General features: G+C 47.7%; 2 protein-coding genes across 2 annotated transcripts in view; both read left to right on the forward strand.

The window, feature by feature from the left end:
• Positions 1-8520, forward strand: part of irak1 (interleukin-1 receptor-associated kinase 1) — a 13686-nt gene extending 5166 nt beyond the window's left edge. The window contains 7 exon segments of the mRNA XM_030351357.1: positions 442-513; positions 515-647; positions 3819-3884; positions 4840-4948; positions 5617-5702; positions 6767-7441; positions 8268-8520. Coding sequence (XP_030207217.1) covers positions 442-513; positions 515-647; positions 3819-3884; positions 4840-4948; positions 5617-5702; positions 6767-7429 — 1129 coding nt within the window. The 3' untranslated portion in view covers positions 7430-7441; positions 8268-8520.
• A 615-nt stretch (positions 8521-9135) lies between these two features.
• ccdc120a (coiled-coil domain containing 120a) lies at positions 9136-19094 on the forward strand. Its single transcript, XM_030351370.1, has 9 exons — positions 9136-9661; positions 11900-11981; positions 12159-12280; positions 12869-12980; positions 13535-13609; positions 13865-13949; positions 14539-15092; positions 15601-16015; positions 16481-19094. The coding sequence occupies exons 2-9, from the start codon at positions 11948-11950 to the stop codon at positions 16581-16583; spliced, it is 1500 nt and encodes a 499-aa protein (XP_030207230.1). The 5' UTR covers positions 9136-9661; positions 11900-11947; the 3' UTR covers positions 16584-19094.
• The last annotated feature ends 906 nt before the right edge of the window (positions 19095-20000 follow it).

Consider the following 20000-nt stretch of genomic DNA (forward strand, 5'->3'; position numbering starts at 1 on the left):
CTGTCTGTCTCTACCTGTCTGTCTCTCCTTGTATGCCTACCTGTTTGCCTGCCAGTCTCCCTGTCTCTACCTGTCTGTCTCCCTGTTTGTCTGCAGGTCTGTCGGTCTCTCCCTCTTGACCTACCTGTCTGTCTGTCTGTCTCTACCAGTTTATCTCCCTGTCTGTCTGTCTCTACCTGTCTATCTCTCCCTGTTGACCTACCTGTCTGTCTGTCTCTACCTGTCTATCTCTCCCTGTTGACCTACCCGTATGTCTGTCTCTGCCTGTCTGTCTCTCCCTGTTGACCTACCTGTCTGTCTGTCTCTCCCTGTTGACCTACCTGTCTGTCTGTCTCTCCCTGTCTGTCTCTACCTGTCTGTCTGTCTCTCCCTGTCTGTCTCTCCCTGTTGACCTGTCTGTCTGTCTCTCCCTGTTGACCTACCTGTCTGTCTGTCTCCCAGCACCAACATCCTGTTGGACCGTCACCTGGCCCCTATGCTGGGGGACTTCGGGCTGGGGGTCTTCAGCCCGCGGATGTGGGCGCGGGGTCCGGACCAGCAGCGTGGGGAGGACCTCGGTCCTCCGGGTGGCCCAGGCGTACCTGCCCCAGGACCACCTCCAGGACGGCCGGCGGACCCCCGGCCTGGACGTCTACAGCTTCGGAGTGGTGAGGGACTGCACCTTTATACACCTCCCTACCCTACACCCTGCTACACCTTTATACACCACCTTACCCTACACCTTTATACACCACCTTACCCTACACCCTGCTACACCTTTATACACCACCTTACCCTACACCTTTATACACCACCTTACCCTACACCCTGCTACACCTTTATACACCACCTTACCCTACACCCTGCTACACCTTTATACACCACCCTACCCTACACCCTGCTACACCTTTATACACCACCTTACCCTACACCTTTATACACCACCCTACCTTACGCCCTGCTACACCTTTATACACCACCCTACCTTACGCCCTGCTACACCTTTATACACCACCTTACCCTATACCCTGCTACACCTTTATACACCACCCTTACCCTACACCCTGCTACACCTTTATACACTACCCTTACCCTACACCCTGCTACACCTTTATACACCACCCTTACCCTACACCCTGCTACACCTTTATACACCACTTTACATCTTGCCCTACACCCTGCTACACCTTTATACACCACCTTACCTTACACCCTGCTACACCTTTATACACCACCCTACACTCTGCTACACCTTTATACACCACCCTACACCAGGGCCGGATTAACACTTTCTGAGGCCCGGGGCTAATTACCCGGGTGAGGCCCTTCATATCATGATGTTCTGACGCATGACCTCACACAAACCCACTGACACATCAGCGTACACAGTAGGCCTACCAATCTATGACAGACTATTTAAAGTGAACTGGTAATATGATTTCAATTCAATTAAATTCATTTCAATTCAAGGGTAGCTTTATTGAGGATGGGGAAACAAAATGTATCTGAATTGGCCTACTTGAAAATGTAGGAAAAAAGAAAGTATGAAATTGGTGATTTGGTGACTTTGGCAAATCATTACAGAAAAAGTAATAGGCCCTACAATGCATTTGCTATCAAGTACAGCAAGTTAGGCCCAGACAACATAAATGAACTGTTTTTTGAAAGTTACTTAATTTATAGAAATGCATCCTGTTTTTGTAAACTCATCAAAAACTATAAAACAATGTAGGGCCTATTGTAGGCTATTAAAGGTTCCATCACATGAAAATCTCACTTTGTGAGGTTTTCTTACATAAATATGAGTTCCCCTAGCCTGCCTATGGTCCCCCAGTGGCTAAAACTTGCGTTTGGTGTAAAACTAGCACTAGCTGTTCTGCTCGCCTTTGAAAAAACGGAGGCTCAAGCGCGCTGATTTGGAATGTCTGTTCTTCATGACGTCATCAGGAATCTCAGCTCCTCCCCTTACTCTGCCTGGCCCGCCCAGAGACGTTGGCCCGCCAATGAGACTCGACCGTGCGAGCGCCACATGTGTGTGTGTGAATACACACACTGTAACACAAGTGTTTCTTGTCGGTTCTTTGACGTGTCTTGTGTTTCCACAACGAGACTGTCATGGGGGTTATCTTATCTGAGCCATGGTTGAGAAGGAATTGGGGGAAAGGAACTTTGGTTGGACTCGCTGAAGTACATGAACTGCGACATGCCGCCGGTTGCCGCGAGGCACCATCGCCCGGCAGCCGGCAGCAGGCAGCGCGCGGTTCAGTCGACTTCAGGTTGATGTGAAAGTGGAAGAACCAGAGACGTCGCAGAACCCGACAAAGTCGTTTGTGATTCATAATATCGTCTGGAGGCGCACACAATATGTTATATGATATAGATATCTATGTATTATATGATAATATTTAGATATAGAGCTCCAGGACTGTAACGCAAGTGTTGTACACTTCCTTGTTATTTGGATAACCGTTCTGCTGTTGGTGTGATGGCGCATAACGCGTCGGACTCTCGTCTCTGGTATTTCTACAACGAGACTCGTATTGGGGGTTATCTCAGCCAAGGTTGAGAATGAATTGGGGGAAGGAACTTTGCTTTGACTCCCTCAAGAACATGAACCACGACAAGAGGAGAAAGGGATCTTTGCCGGCAGCGCTTATGCACCTCCGCATCGGCGGTGGTCCCTCAACGGGGCTCAAGCGGGAGACATTCGCCGCCAACAATCCCTTTCTCCTCCATGTCGTGGTTGATGTTCTTGAGGGAGTCAAAGCCAAAGTTCCTTCCCCCCAATTCATTCTCAACCTTGGCTGAGATAACCCCCAATACGAGTCTCGTTGTAGAAATACCAGAGACGAGAGTCCGGCGACGTGTTATGCGCCATCACACCAACAGCAGAACGGTTATCCAAATAACAAGGAAGTGTACAACACTTGCGTTACAGTCCTGGAGCTCTATATCTAAATAATATCATATAATACATAGATATCTATATCATATAACATATTGTGTGCGCCTCCAGACGATATTATGAATCACAAACGACTTTGTCGGGTTCTGCGACGTCTCTGGTTCTGGTTCTTCCACTTTCACACCTTTGGCCCGGCATTTTCGCTCGTCTTTTTAATTTTTTTTTTATGGATTTTTGTCATTTGACCTTCAGCGACCGGAGGCCCCCCTAGCGGCGAGGCCTGGGGCTACAGCCCGGTCAGCCCATTCGTTAGACACGGCCCTGCCCTACACCCTGCTACACCTTTATACACCACCTTACCCTACACCCTGCTACACCTTTATACACCACCTTACCCTACACCCTGATACACCTTTATACACCACCTTACCCTACACCCTGCTACACCTTTATACACCACCTTACCCTACACCCTGATACACCTTTATGCACCACCTTACCCTACACCCTGATACACCTTTATACACCACCTTACCCTACAACCTGCTACACCTTTGTACACCACCTTACCTTACACCCTATATATACCTTCTATGCATCCTGCTATACCTTATATACTTCCTGCTACACCTTCTACACATCCTGCTACACCTTCTACACTCTGCCTCCCCTTACCCTACGCCCTGCCACACTTTATACACGCCACCTTAACCTACACCCTCCTACACCTTACCATATATCCTGCTACGCTGATGATGCCCGCTGTTTATACCTTACACCCTACAATACCTCATACATTCCGGTTAGGTAAGACAACACCTGTCTGCCTGTCTGCCTGTCCGTCTGTCTAACTGTCCGTCTAACTGTCTACCTGTCTGTCTGCCTGTCTACCTGTCTGCCTGACTGTCTGCCTGTCTGTCTAACTGTCCGTCAGGTATTGCTGGAGTTGCTGACTGGCCGTAGAGCTGTGGAGACAGAGGGGTCTCGAACCCTCTACCTGGTGAGAGAAACGCACGCACGCACGCAGGTACCAGGCGTAGCAGGACCAGTTGGAGTAGTACCAGGTGGTGCAGTACCAGGTGGTGCAGTACCATGTGGTGCAGTACCAGGTGGTGCAGTACCAGGTGATGCAGTACCAGGTGGTGCAGTACCAGGTGATGCAGTACCAGGTGATGCAGTACCAGGCATAGCAGTACCAGTTGGAGTAGTACCAGGTTGTGCAGTACCAGGTGGTGCAGTACCAGGTGGTGCAGTACCAGGTGGTGCAGTACCAGGTGGTGCAGTACCAGGTGATGCAGTACCAGGTGGTGCAGTACTAGTTGATGCAGTACCAGGTGTAGCAGTACCAGGCATAGCAGTACCAGTTGGAGTATTACCAGGTTGTGCAGTACCAGGTGTAGCAGTACCAGGTGTAGCAGTACCAGGTGGTGCAGTACCAGGTGGTGCAGTACCAGGTGGTGCAGTACCAGGTGGTGCAGTACCAGGTGGTGCAGTACCAGGTGGCGCAGTACCAGGTGGGGCAGTACCAGGTGGTGCAGTACCAGGTGGTGCAGTACCAGGTGGCGCAGTACCAGGTGGCGCAGTACCAGGTGGGGCAGTACCAGGTGGGGCAGTACCAGGTGACGCAGTACCAGGTGGTGCAGTACCAGGTGGTGCAGTACCAGGTGTAGCAGTACCAGGCATAGCAGTACCAGTTGGAGTAGTACCAGGTGGTGCAGTACCAGGTGGTGCAGTACCAGGTGGTGCAGTACCAGGTGGTGCAGTACCAGGTGGTGCAGTACCGGGATCTTTAAGTTCTTTAGCAGTAGCCGATGCACTTGACAGCAGTGCTCATGCGTTGAGTGTCGCTGGTTCGGGAGCCGTAGGGCTCACTGCTCTCAGTGGCCCCCTGCTGTTCACACATTCAGCCACACAGTGTTATATCTCTGAGTAGCATATGTCTGCTCCGACCACAGAAGGACCTGCTGGATGAGCTGCTGGAGAGTCCCGGTCTGTCACAGAGCGGCCCCTCCCAACTCTCCCACCTGGACCCCCGGCTCCGCCCCCAACAGCCCTCCAACCCAGGTTGCCCCGCCCCTTAACAACCATAGATAGAGGAATACCTGTCAATGACTCTAGCTTAATACCTGTTAATACCTCTAGGTGTAATACCTGTTAATACCTCTAGGTGTAATACCTGTTATTAACTCTAGGTGTAATGCCTGTTAATACCTCTAGGTGTAATACCTGTTAATACCTCTAGGTGTAATACCTGTTATTAACTCTAGGTGTAATACCTCTAGGTGTAATACCTGTTAATACCTCTAGGTGTAATACCTGTTAATACCTCTAGCTGTAATACCTGTTATTAACTCTAGGTGTAATACCTGTTAATACCTCTAGGTGTAATACCTGTTAATACCTCTAGGTGTAATACCTGTTATTAACTCTAGGTGTAATACCTGTTAATACCTCTAGGTGTAATACCTGTTAATACCTCTAGGTGTAATACCTGTTAATACCTCTAGGTGTAATACCTATTATTAACTCTAGGTGTAATACCTGTTAATACCTCTAGGTGTAATACCTATTAATAACTCTAGGTGTAATACCTGTTATTACCTCTAGGTGTAATACCTGTTAATACCTCTGGGTGTAATACCTGTTATTAACTCTAGGTGTAATACCTGTTAATACCTCTAGGTGTAATACCTGTTATTAACTCTATGTGTAATACCTGTTAACAACTCTAGGGGGCGTCACAGGCTCTATGGATGTTTCTGCACTGGCCTGTAGATGTCTGCATAAAAACAGGAAGAAAAGACCAGCCATTACGGAGGTGTGTGTGTGTGTGTGTGTGTGTTGTGTGTGTGTGTGTGTGTGTGTGTGTGTGTGTGTGTGTGTGTGTGTGTGTGTGTGTGTGTGTGTGTGTGTGTGTGTGTGTGTCGGGAGAGGAGAGGAGAGAAGGGGGGGGCGGTCATGTATGAGGGGAATGTCACAATCTCTGCCCTCTCTCCTCTCCTCCTCTCCTCTCTCCTCTCTCCTCCTCTCCTCTCTCCTCCTCTCCTCTCCTCTCTCCTCTCTCTCTCCTCTCCTCTCCTCTCTCCTCTCCTCTCCTCTCTCCTCCTCTCCTCTCCTCTCTCCTCTCCTCTCTCTCTCCTCCTCTCCTCTCTCCTCCTCTCCTCTCTCCTCCCCTCTCCTCTCTCTCTCCTCTCCTCTCTCTCTCCTCTCCTCTCCTCTCCTCTCTCCTCCTCTCCTCTCCTCTCCTCTCTCCTCTCTCCTCCTCCTCTCCCTCCTCCTCCCTCTCCTCCTCTCTCTCTCCTCTCTCCTCCTCTCCTCTCCTCTCCTCTCCTCTCCTCTCCTCTCCTCTCCTCTCTCCTCCTCTCCTCTCTCCTCCCCTCTCCTCTCCTCTCCTCTCCTCTCCTCTCCTCTCTCTCTCCTCTCCTCTCCTCTCCTCCTCTCCTCTCCTCTCCTCTCTCCTCCTCTCCTCTCCTCTCTCCTCCTCTCCTCTCCTCTCTCCTCCTCTCCTCTCTCCTCCTCTCCTCTCTCCTCCCCTCTCCTCTCCTCTCCTCTCCTCTCCTCTCCTCTCTCCTCTCCTCTCTCCTCCTCTCCTCTCTCCTCCTCTCCTCTCTCCTCCTCTCCTCTCCTCCTCTCCTCTCCTCTCCTCTCCTCCTCTCCTCTCCCCTCTCTCCTCTCTCCTCTCCTCTCTCCTCTCTCCTCTCCTCTCTCCTCTCTCCTCTCCTCTCCCCTCCTCTCCTCTCTCCTCTCCTCTCTCCTCTCTCCTCTCCTCTCTCCTCTCTCCTCTCCTCTCTCCTCCTCCTCTCCTCTCCTCTCCTCTCCTCTCCTCTCCTCTCTCCTCCTCTCTCCTCTCCTCCTCTCCTCTCCTCCTCCTCCTCCCCTCAGGTGTCTGATGAACTCCAGGACCTCCTCTCCCTTCTGAGGAGCAGCACTAGCCCTCCCTCCTCCCTCCTCCCCTTCCTCCCCCCGCCCCCTTTCAGACAGAGGTCAGACTGGGTGCTCTTGTCCGGGATATGGCTCAACTGGGAACACTGGAACACTCCTCCCCCTCCCCCTCCTCCCTCACCTCCTCCTCCTCTGTCACCTCCTCCTCCCTCACCTCCTCCTTCCTCAACACCTCCTCCCTCACCTCCTCCTCCCTCACCTCCTCCTCCTCCCCGTCTGAGCCCTGTGAGAGTGATGAGAGCGTCTGTCTCTCCTCCCCCCATCTCCCCCCTGGTGTCTCCCAGCCTGGACTCTACCAGTCTGGTGTCTCCCAGTCTGGTGTCTCCCAGTCTGGTGTCTCCCAGCCTGGCCTCTACCAGTCTGGTGTCTCCCAGTCTGGTGTCTCCCAGCCTGGCCTCTACCAGTCTGGTGTCTCCCAGTCTGGTCTCTCCCAGCCTGGCCTCCACCAGTCCTGTGTGTCCCCGTCGGGTGTCCCCCGTCTCCCCCCTGGCGCCCCGTCCAGCAGTAGTTCTTCTCCGTCCCGGGAGAGGAGCCCGGCCCCCTCTACCCAGGGACCTTCCACTGGCTCCTTCCTCCCCTCCTCGCTCCCCCCCTCCCTCCTGACACTCCCGACAGGTAGAGCATATAGCCTCCCCTATGTGGAGGCTACATCAGCTGTTTAACACTGTTTAACCGTTTCTATCTGTTTTTAAGTGTGAATTTTTAATTTTGTATGTGTTTTTGTATATGTAGGTGTGTGTATATGTAGGTGTGTGTGTATATGTAGGTGTGTGTCTGTATATACACTCACTGGCCACTTCATTAGCTACACCTGCACAGTGTAATGCAATCCAATACATTAGATGTGTCATGAATTCTGACTTTACAAAGATAATAATATTTGCAATGACGTTGAACTGGATTGCATTATATTGAGAGGCGTTTCTAATATTTTGTCCACCCCACTTGCATACATGAGGGGCAGAATATTAGCAACACCTCTCAACATAATTCACTCCAGCACAACACCATCTCCACTACGACCTCAGTAATAAACATAACATGGAATTATTACCTTTCTGACAGTGTCAACAAAAACTGACAAATTAGAAGCTTCTTAAAAGTAGAATTCATATCAGATCTGTTGTACTGGATTGTATTACATTGTACAGGTGTACCTAATAAAGTGTCAGGTGAGTGTATCTAGGTGTGTCTGTGGGTGTCTATATGTAGGTGTGTGCGTGTGTGTGTGTGTGTGTGTGTGTGTGTGTGTGTGTGTGTGTGTGTGTCTATATGTAGGTGTGTGTGTGTGTTTCTTTGTGTGTGTTATGAAGGTGTGTGTCTGTGTATATGTAGGTGTGTGTGTGTCTTTATATAGGTAGGTGTGTCTGTGTGTGTCTATATGTAGGTGTGTGTGTGTTTATAAGTGTGAGGCTGATCTTCTGTTGCTTCCTGTTGTCAGATGAAGATCATGCTGGACGCAGTGGCCCAGAGGAAAGTGACGAACTGGATTTCTTGAACTGACCGTCTGTCTGACTGACTGTTCTGTTAGTCTGTCTATGTATCATCATCATGTTCATCCCAGCAATGTATCTCTTACAGACGATAGACCAACCTAGGTGAAATCTTGTCGCCATAATAAAATATTCACTTTTACCACCATTCACATGTGTGTTAAACTGTTATGCCAAATAAATCCCTTTTGATTCAAAGCCTCATAATGTTATTATCCCAACGTAACTGTATTATGTGAGCATCATCGGGTAACCATTGCATTTGCATCGTAACAACACAGAGCTAGGGTTTAGTATATCTAGAAAAAAGGGTTAGGGGCTAGTAGTATCTAGAACACAGGGCAAGGGTTTTGTATATCTAGAACGTATAGTTCAGAGTTTGTAGTATCTAGAACACAGGATTAGGGGTTAGTAATATCTAGAACACATGGTAGGGGTTAGTATCTAGACACAGTTAAGGTTTAGAATTATCTAGAATACAGGGTAACGGGTTAGTATCTAGAACAAATATTTGGGGGTTAGTAGTATGTAGAACACAGGGTTAGGGATATGTATTATCTAGAATACAGAGTTAGCGGTTAGTAGCATCTAGAACTGAGGTTAGGGGTTAGTAGTATCAACACGGGGTTAGTAGTATCTAGAACACAGGGTGAGGGGTTAGTTGTGTCTAGAACACTGGGTTAGGGGTTGAAAGTATCTAGAACACAGTTGGTATTTCTAGAACCCAGGGCAACACCCCTCTGATCCAGGAAGGTAGGACTAACCACAGAGAGGTAGAACTAACCACTTGTAAAACGTTCTCATTTTTAACACTGTTCATGTATGAGGTCACTAATGTTTACTCCGACATGTCATGTGCAATTAGATCCTGAATGGAAAGTGGCGTGTTGGCATGGAAACCGCCCGCACCTCGTTTAGTATGTTAGTGAACTTCACGTGTCAGCAGCGTCGAGTCTGGCCGGAAGGAAGGTGATGGAGATGGAATGTTTGTGACGAAAGAAGAAACAAAGCAGCGTTTCCTTTGCTTCCTCGAACGCTGATTGGTTGATTGGTTTCTTTCGACACAGGCTGTTCCCAGCGCGCGAGGCGCAGGGGAAGCCACGGCGGGGTCTCGTGGAGACGGGGACGCTCCCAGTAGCAGGACCGGTACCAGTACCGGAGATACCGGGTGTCCTGATGCCGACCACATACCTCGGATCTCCTGAGACACCGCGCGTGGAACCATCGATGGAAGAACGGATCAATTAATCAACAATGATCGATAACTCGGATTTATTGATTCCGCCCGACGCTGAGCACGTGGGTCTGTGATGGGCTTTGGACCGGCGGGAGGAGACCAAAGGTACACACGCACACACACACACCGCGCGCGCGCGCACACACACACACACACACACACACACACACACACACACACACACACACACACACACACACACACACACACACACACACACCCATGCTGCAGTGAGATGTGTGGCATTGCGTGTTGAATTCTAAAAGTTTGCTGCAGCCCAGGCTGATGACAGTTTTATGAGATTCATTCTTTATTTCTAACCGCTTGCTAAAAATGGTTAGAAATGGGTTATTCTCCATCTATAATGTTATGGGGCTTTGAATGGTTAAATCATGTGGAATAAAATATTATCCCAAAGTCTTTTGAGCATATTGCATATTGATAGTTGTATTGGAGCGTTATTGAAGACGTTGGATTCTGAGGGCAGTGATTCAGAATCGTTAAAAGACAACGTAACGTTATTGACCAATCAGTATCAAGTATTCAACATTGCTTCGGTATAAGGAGCTCCTTATTGACCTGTCTCTGTACTGTCTATCCCTTCCTACCTGCTCCTTAATGACCTGTCTCTGTACTGTCTAACCCCTACCTGCTCCTTAAGGACGTGTCTCTGTACTGTCTAACCCCTACCTGCTCCTTAATGACATGTCTCTTTACTGTCTAACCTGTACCTGATTCTCGATGACATGTATTAGAATTCACCGTAGATCACTTTGTATACTGTTCCTAAAAGGAACTGCTAACTGTCATATAGTCAACTATATCTTATAACGATATAATTATATATGCAAATGAAATTATTACTTTCTCCTGATTTGCTGGATATTGGTCATGTGACATCTGTTGTTTTAACACACACAACACACACACACACACACACACACACACACACACACACCACACACACACACACACACACACACACACACTGCATCTCGCTCCCCCTCAGGGCTGTGAGCTGATTGGCTGTCTGCAGCTAGCTCTGAGCCAATCATGTTGAGAATTTTACCAAGAAATTGTTGCCATGCGGGTAATCTCTCTCTCTCTTTCTCTCTCTCTCTGTCTATCTCTCTCTCCCTCTCTTTCTCTCACTGTCTCTCTCTCTGTATGTTGACCTACATTTGGAGGGATGGAGGTGGGCAAGAGAGGAGATTGGAGAGAGAGGGAGAGAGGGGTGGGAGAAAGAGGGAGTAACTGTTTTTTGTGTGTATATTATTTCATGCTATTGCTTGGCAACATTGTTACAAATAGCTTTCCTGCTGATAAAGCATCTCTAAATTAGATGATGAGTAATTTTAATGTCCAAACGTTTCATGAAGTCAACGTGTCAACATAATTCTACTCAAAGACGCCATGGGAACAAACCTTTACATTACCCATACCTTTCTTTATTGCAATGAGTCTGTACCTTTCTCTAGAACTAGGAGTCTGGACCTTTCTTTATAGCTATGAGTCTGTACCTCTCTCTAGAACTAGGAGTCTGTACCTTTCTCTATTGCTAGGAGTCTGTACCTTTCTCTATGGCTAGGAGTCTGTACCATTCTCTATAGCTAGGAGTCTGTACCTTTCTCTAGAGCTAGGAGTCTGTACCATTCTCTAGAGCTAGGAGTCTACCTTTCTGTATAGCTAGGAGTCTGTACCTTTCTCTAGAGCTAGGAGTCTGTTCCTATCTCTATAGCTAGGAGTCTGTACCTTTCTCTATAGCTAGGAGTCTGTGCCTTTCTGTATAGCTAGGAGTCTGTACCTTTCTCTATAGCTAGGAGTCTGTGCCTTTCTGTATAGCTAGGAGTCTGTACCTTTCTCTCTAGCTAGGAGTCTGTAGCTTTCTCTAGAGCTAGGAGTCTGTACCTTTCTCTAGAGCTAGGAGTCTGTAGCTTTCTCTAAACCAGGGTATGAGCTTTGTGTAGTGTTGCCTGCACACTCTCTCTTGTGCGTGTGTGTGTGTGTGTGTGTGTGTGTGTGTGTGTGTGTGTGTGTGTGTGTGTGTGTGTGTGTGTGTGTGTGTGTGTGTGTGTGTGTGTGTGTGTGTGTGTGTGTGTGTGTGTGTGTGCTTGTGTACACACTCACCCCCACCTCTTCATTCAACATGTTTATAAATAACTGAGAAGGGGCAGGAAGTTCCTTCCTGGTTCTGGTGAAACAAAACCGATGGTTCTGGTGACTTTCCCCTTCGCCTCACGCAAGGACTACATGTTATCATGATGAATATGAACATGGAACCTTTCTTCTGAAGGTTTCATAGATTTGTGTTTATCTATGTATATGTATATCTATGTATTGCAGCATGTGGGAGTGAAACTCTGGAGAGCAGCAGGAAGTGACATCACCACCATGGAGGTCAGCACTCGACACATTTCGGTTCCAGGTGAAAATTACTAATACATAATAACATAATAAATATATTATTATTATTATTAACTGTCAGAACCAAATACACATGTAATCAAGAAATAACATACAATACCGGTCCAAATATGTGGGCATGTTTGTGTGTTTGTGTGTGTGTGTGTGTGTGTGACTGTGTGTGTGTGTGCGTGTGTAGACCTTCTGTGTTGTCAGGACAACAGGAAGAGGATGATGGACCTCCAGGAGAGGAGGCGGAGCCTACAGGTTGCGCTCAGCAACCGATTGGCTGAGCTGCGTAGCCTCTGTCTGCAAGAAGCAGTGTGTAACACACCACACTACACAAAACTATACACAACAATGCACAATAATATACAACACAAGACTATACTACACTACACACTAAACTACAAACTACACTACACAAAACTACACTAGAGAGAGAGAGAGAGAGAGAGAGAGAGAGAGAGAGAGAGAGAGAGAGAGAGAGAGAGAGAGAGGGGGGGGGATCTGTTTCTTTAACAGAACACATTACACTAAACTGCACCACCGCTGACAGAACACACTACACCACACTACAATACAACACTTCACTACTGCTGACAGAACACACTCAACTACACTTCACTACTGCTGACTGAACACACTGAACTACACTACTGCTGACAGAACACACTAAACTGCACTACACCACTGCTGACAGAACACACTAAACTACACTAATGCTTTCATAACACACTAAACTACACTACACCACTGCTGACAGAACAAACTAAGCGACACTAAACTACACTACACCACTAGTGTCAGGTGACCAGGCTAATAGGTAGTGAGAGAAGCTAGACGTGAAGACCAAACCGAGACTCTCCTCAGCCTCACTAACGAAGCTGCCTTGTTTTGATTGGTCAGGAGCTAACGGGGAAGGTACCAAGCGACTACCCCCTGGAGCCGGAGGAGCCCCCCGTAACGAGGAGGAGCGTTAGTTTACCCAATGACAAGATGGCTGCCAGACCAGAGGTGGGTAAAACACATGAAGCCAATGGAATGGTCTAGCCCTGACCCCGAATGGTCTAACACTGGATGGTCCAACCCTGAATGATCTAATGCTGTAAAAGTGTTAAATGTGTGTTGCATGTACCAGGCATCCCTCCACTGCAAATAGGTGGTTATCCAATTAGCAGGTTGGGGGCATGGTCGGGTCAGAGCTGCGTTGGGAAGAACAATCACGCAAAAAATGACTCCTCAAAAAACAATGGAACTGAAAAAGCATTATGCTTACAACGCTTTAAAATCGTCCAAATATCGCTGCAACATTTGAATCTTTCTTTGGACAAATGTAGTTATTTTAAGTCGCTTTGGATAAAAGTGTCTGCTAAATGCCCTAAATGTAAACGTAATCTTTTGAATATCGTATAGTATTGTATAATATATAAGTATGGTGCTTGCAACAGTTTAGTCTTGTAACAATCAAGTACAGTGCCCACAACACCTATGACAGGAAGTGACATGCATACGAGAGGAAGTGACATTATGCGTACGAGAGGAAGTGACATCATGTGTTGTGTTCAGCAGGAGGGGAGGTCAGCCAGCGTTGCAAGTTGAAAAAAACGTTATTCATTAAGAGAACGGTCCACAGGGGCTGTCACACAGGTACCACACACACGCACGCCCAAACGCATGCCTTCTACATATCTGTACGTATAGAAGTACAAATACTATACACTCACTATGTATATATATATATAGTTTGTAGATATACACATAAACAATATGCACACTATATACATGTTTATATTGTGTGTATAAATACATATACACACTGTTTATATACACCGAGTCGTTTTGTATATATACATATAAATACGAATAAATATAAAAAACCAAGTGTGTGTGTTTGTGTTCCAGATGATACTGTAGTTGACAGCATCAGTGACTTGGGGAGGCCCCTCCCCCTACCGCCTCGAAATGGACCAATCACTGCACACATCCGGTGAGATTTCTAACCAATCAGAATCATATCATGGATTCCATACTGAACCCTGTTTTGTAATACTGTAGTACGGTTCTGTAGTACTGTAGTATTGTAGTACTAGGATACTGTGGTAAAGTACAGATATTGTGTAGTTCTGTGGTACTTTTGCGTAGTACTGATCTGTAATACTGTACTGTAGTACTGCCAAAGTACAGCATCACAGTACTGCAGTACTGTGATGCACTGTAGTACTGTACTACTAGTACCATACTGTAGTACTAGTACCATACTGTAGTACTCTAGCACTAGTACCTTACTGTACCAGCATATAGTAGTGCTGTTGTACTGTCGCTTTCAGGATGTCCATTTTGTATTCCAGCCAAGCGGGATTCAACCATCCAAATAAGGGAGTAATTTGATCCAAGAGGGATGTATGTCTGAGTTCTGTCAGCATAAAACTAGTAAGAGAAGAGCAGGGGACCCAGCATTGACCCTTGGGGGACACCAAAGCAGGTTGCTATGTGTGGATGTTGACTCTTCCTCATATTCATCATCTTTCCCCTCTTCTCCCTGACCCCAACTTCGCCCCCCCCCCCACCTCCCCCAGAGGCCAGCTGGGCCCAGTGGGCGGGGCCAGCAGCCCTCTGGGGGGAGGGGCTAGTAAAGATGCAGTGGGCGGGGCCAGTAGTCCCCTGGGGGGAGGGGCTAGTAAAGATACAGTGGGCGGGGCCAGCAGCAGCGAGGCTCTCTCTGCGGATGAGGCCAGCAGGCCCAGCCCCTCCAGGCCAGGCCAGGGCCAGGCCCCGCGGCAGGCAGCGGAGTATGGGGACCTCCTGCAGGAGTACGTTTGGGATAAACAGCACCAGCTTCAGCTACAGGTTCACACTCACTCCAGGCAGCCCATCGTAGGCCTGACCCCCACCCCCCCCCCGCCGCTCCGGGGGCACCCTGGGGAGCCGGGCAGAGTCAAGGTGACCCGGACTAAGTCCTGCGGTCCGTTCCTTTCCCCGGAGCCTCCTGAAACCCCCGTCGCCATCCAGCCGGACCCCCACCCCTACCTGCAGCCCCCCCGACCCCCACAGCCCCGCCCGACACATGACCCCAACCAGGACCCCCAGAAGGACCCCGCCCGGACGCTGCACAAGGCCCTGGCTCTGGAAGGTAGACCCCCCCCTCCCCCCGACAGGCTAACTACAGCATTACGTCATGCAGCAACAAACAAGCTATCGACATAGCATAACATCATACAGCAACAAACAAGCTAACGACATATCATAGCATCATACAGCAACAAACAAGCTAACAATATATCATACCATCATACAGCAACAAACAAGCTAACGACATAGCATAGCATCATACAGCAACAAAAAAGCTAACGACGTATCATAGCATCATACAGCAGCAAACAAGCTAACGACATAGCATAGAATCATACAGCGACAAACAAGCTAGAGGTAAAGTAAATTGAAAAAAAAGGCAAACATCATAACTACATGGTAAGAACAAACTATCATTATGCTCACAAATGCTAATATGCTAACGACCAGTAGTACAAGATGTGAGGTCACCAGTGTGCCAGGATGTGATGTCAACAGTGTTCAATATGTGAAGGCACCAGTATGACAGGATGTGATGTCACCAGTGTCACAGGATGTGATGTTTTCAGGTCTGAGGGACTGGTACTTGCGCAACACCTCCGGCTCGGCCCAGAAGACGCTATTGGACAGGAAGGGAAAGGCTGCGGACAGCAGAGGTGGAGGAGGAGCAGGAGGAGTAGGAGGAGTAGGAGGAGGAGGAGGAGGAGGAGCAGCAGGAGTAGGAGGAGGAGGAGCAGCAGGAGGAGGAGGAAGAGGAGGAGGAGGAGGAGGAGCAGGAGGAGGAGCAGCAGGAGGAGGAGGAGGAGCAGGAGGAGCAGGAGCTCCTCAGGGCACCCAAACAGCTCACGCTCTCATCCAACGGTTATCCTATCAGAGAAACAATAATAAACCAGCAGCCCAGAAGCCTCCAATGGAAAGGCAGCATCACTACGCGGGAAGGATGCAGCACTCCGTCACGTTCCACGGACCGGTGCTGAGCGGCAGGTAGGAGAGCCTCCTCACATCTCTCGCTCTCCTTATTTAGATCTCTAGGCCCATATAGAGCTCTAGTCCTATATAGAGCTCTAGACCAAGTAGGATGATATAGAGCTCTAGTCCTATATAGAGCTTTAGTCCTTATTTAGAGCTCTAGTTCTTATTTAAAGCTCGAGACCAAGTAGGATTATATAGAGTTGTATTCCCATATAGAGCTCCAGTCCTTATTTAGAGTAATTTAAGTCTCTAGTCTGTACAAATAGTAATGTTTAGCTCTAGTCTTTATGTTTAGTAATTAAGAGTTCTAGTCTTTGAATAGATCTCTAGCCCATTCAGGTTTGTAGAGCTCTAGTTGTTTATTATATTGTAGTATAGGGTAGTTATCCTTATTGAGAGCATACGCCCTCACCTCATCCACACTACGGGAATACAGAGCTGTTAATAATGTCGGGTTCTCCCCTCTCTCTCTCCCAGGTCCACTGAAGGCTCTCTCTACCAGGACTTCCTCTCTGACAGACAAGTGCCTCCTCTTAATGAACCAATGATAGAGCAGGGATCCCCTGGCACCCTGGTCTGAGCAGCCATTCAGGACTCAAACACCAAATGTTTTGCTGCTGAGAATCTAAATGCAACACAATCCATATGTTGGCCACCGTATCCGAAACCAACCCTACCGTCAACCAACCTTAACTTTACCAAAACCTTTCCTATCCTGAACCTATCCTACCCTTAACCTGTCCTACCCTAACCCTCGACCTAAGATAGTTTGAATCCTGCCCAATACAGGGGGAAAGAGCTGCTGAATCTTAAGTAGTTAGAAAAACCAGAAAGGAGTGGCTTTCTCAGGACTAAATTGTGTGTGTGTGTGTGTGTGTGTGTGTGTGTGTGTGTGTGTGTGTGTGTGTGTGTGTGTGTGTGTGTGTGTGTGTGTGTGTGTGTGTGTGTGTGTGTGTGTGTGTGTGTGTGTGTGTGTGTTTTAGATTGTACACAGGAAGTTATGAGAGGAGACTTTAAATCTTTCCCTTTTATGCCTTTTTTGTATATTGACCAATTATTATAATTATGGAATCTCCTTACTTACATCATGATTTAAATTCTATACATATGGAGTCTAATTCTCCAGTTTGGGGTTTGCATCGCTTACTAAGAAACGATTCAAAACTTTGTATATGCATTCCTATCCTTAGACATTTTATACAAGATCTATTTCAAGTTCCTTTCAGACAATCAATTAGATCTTTCACTTTGGTACTCGGATTTCAACGAAATGCGATCGACCTTAATCGGACTGTGCACTTATTCAAATGTCCTCGTAGTCAGTTAACTTGTAATCAGTGAGCTGACTGTTCCTATAATCAGCTGTGAAGTGAGACACCAGGCCCAGCAGGCAGCCTGACCAGCTGCTGTCAGGGGGGACGATGTTTCTCAGGTTGGATCACCAGCGAGGTCCTGCTGCTGCTCAGAACCACCCGTCCGGACTCAGCCACCAGAGCATCCCAACGTAGCCTGGATGCTAACTACTAGCCCTATAGTCTTGAGGCTAGGTTAACAAACTCTGTACACCGGATGCTAGGATGGAGGTATGATTCTGTAGTTATAAAGAGAGTCCGCTCACAGGAGGGCCTACGTTTCTCCGCCATTGAGAAATGGCGCATTCACGCACCTGTGATTGATGGCCCGGAAAGACTACCCAAACCAATCATGGAAGAGATGCCCTGATAGGTCAGAAATGAGCTGGGCGTGGTCCTACAGAGGCAGGCTGAGTCAGGGGATTCCCTGGCATCGCCATTTCTAAAAAAAACTCCCTTAAAATGATACTTCTTAAAGCTAACCTTCAGCACCTTTGAGTGCCGACCTGCTAGCCTAACGACAACAAACCAAGCAATGCCCTTGTTTAGCATGACTAGACGCGAGACAGCAATAATGCTTAGATTAGAAGACATAAAGACTGCAACGTGTCACGGACTGTTTGATTGGTTAGAAGCAGGAACTGTTTGATTGGTTAACAGCAAGAACTGTTTGATTGGTTCCAGCCGTAGACAACCTAACTTCTTATTGTCACAACAAATGTTGAATTCATGTCATGCTGAAAACTGCAACTACTCGCAAATGTCCTGAAACGTCCTGAAATGTTATGTTTTAGGATACCCTGAACCCTGACCCTATTTTAACGTGAACCCTGTTTTAACTGAACCCTGTTTTAAAACCTGAACCCTGACCCTGTTAAACCTGAACCCCTTTTAAACCTGAACCTGACCCTGTTTAAACCTGACCCTGACCCTGTTTAAAGCTGAACCATGACCCTGTTTAAACCTCAACCCTGACCCTTTTTAAACTTGAGCCCTGACCCTGTTTAAACCTGAGCCCTGACCCTGTTTAACCTGAGCCCTGACCCTGATTAACCTGAGCCCTGACCCTGATTAACCTGAGCCCTGACCCTGATTAACCTGAACCCTGACCCTGTTTAACCCTGAACCCTGACCCTGTTTAACCTGAGCCCTGAGCCTGTTTTAACCAGAGCCCTGCCCTGTTTTAACCAGAGCCCTGGCCCTGTTTGTATGACTGATCATGAGGACCACCTCCTCACTGTAACCGTATGCATCAAGGTATTCATTGTCAGCCGATTCAAGGTTCTTTATGCAAATGAGCTGTCACAGGGAGACATCTCAGGCTTGTATTGCGACCCACACACATCATGCTAATGGGAGACCGGGTATAGTTGTGTGTGTGTGTGTGTGTGGTGTGTGTGTGTGTGTGTGTGTGTGTGTGTGTGTGTGTGTGTGTGGGTGTGTGTGTGTGTGTGTGTGTGGTGTGTGTGTGTGTGTGTGTGTGTGTGTATGGGAAATCCCCATATCCCTACTCCCTACCTTGTGTTGTATGGTGGCTGACTCAATGTAAATGCACATGAATGAGGGATGATGGAACATGTGAAGGATGGCGGATGACAGCAGGATGCATGCTCTGTGCCATGTGGACTTCTGCTTTACAGCATGAGAGCCTGTAAATAGACTTTTGTTTATATCATTTGTAATTTTTTGATACATAGTTGTGCAGAACATTGTGCGTGATAAAGACCCTTGATATGTTTTGCAGTCTGTTGTGTGTAACTGTTTCACAATAGGTATATTTATAATATAAATATACCGTATTGTGATGAGCAGCACGGGAACGATAAGACGGGAGTCGGAGACTCTCAGACGCCCCATACACCACACGACCCCGGGAGCCGCTTTTATTAACACACAGCAAACACACAACACACTCCACCTAACAGACCACCATGAGCATCTCGGTGACCCTGTTAGATGTTCTCCAACCCCACCCTCACAAACCTGGAGGACAACAGGCAAGGGGGGTGTTCAGGGGGCCGGCACAGAACGATAAATGCACACTTGGACCCCAGGAAGACTAGTCTGCCGCTTCTGCGTCAACTAATGGGGATCCACAACTAAACAATAAAACGACACACTAAGGGACATCACAACACTGAGGGACATCACCTCACATTAAGGGACATCGCCTCACACTGAGGGACATCACCACACACAAACGGACGTGTTTTTTTGTGTTCTACTGTGGTTTAACTGTCATACCAACATCCACCAGTAGAGGGCGCCATAGTCTGCAGGCGGCTGCCGGCCACGCCCTGCTGTGTTCCACTGCTTTGTCGGTCTATTTAGGCAGCAGTTGTTTAGGATACCTTCTATCATTATAATGTATTATATATAATCAATGTAACAACTCTTCATAGCGTTTAGAGCCCTCTGTTCCAGCACCAGGGCAACACTAGGATCATTAAGACCTGACAACTAGCTAACCCTAGATATACACAGATCTGTTCAACCAATTAACTAACCCGAGATATACAAAGACCTGTTCAACTAACTAACCCTAGATTTACACAGACCTGTGTCAACTAACTAACTAATCCTAGTTATTCACAGAGCTGTTCTATTAACTAACAAACCCTAGATATACACAGACCTGTTCAACC

The sequence above is a fragment of the Gadus morhua genome, chromosome 1, assembly GCF_902167405.1.
Source record: "Gadus morhua chromosome 1, gadMor3.0, whole genome shotgun sequence".
Classification (NCBI taxonomy): domain Eukaryota; kingdom Metazoa; phylum Chordata; class Actinopteri; order Gadiformes; family Gadidae; genus Gadus; species Gadus morhua.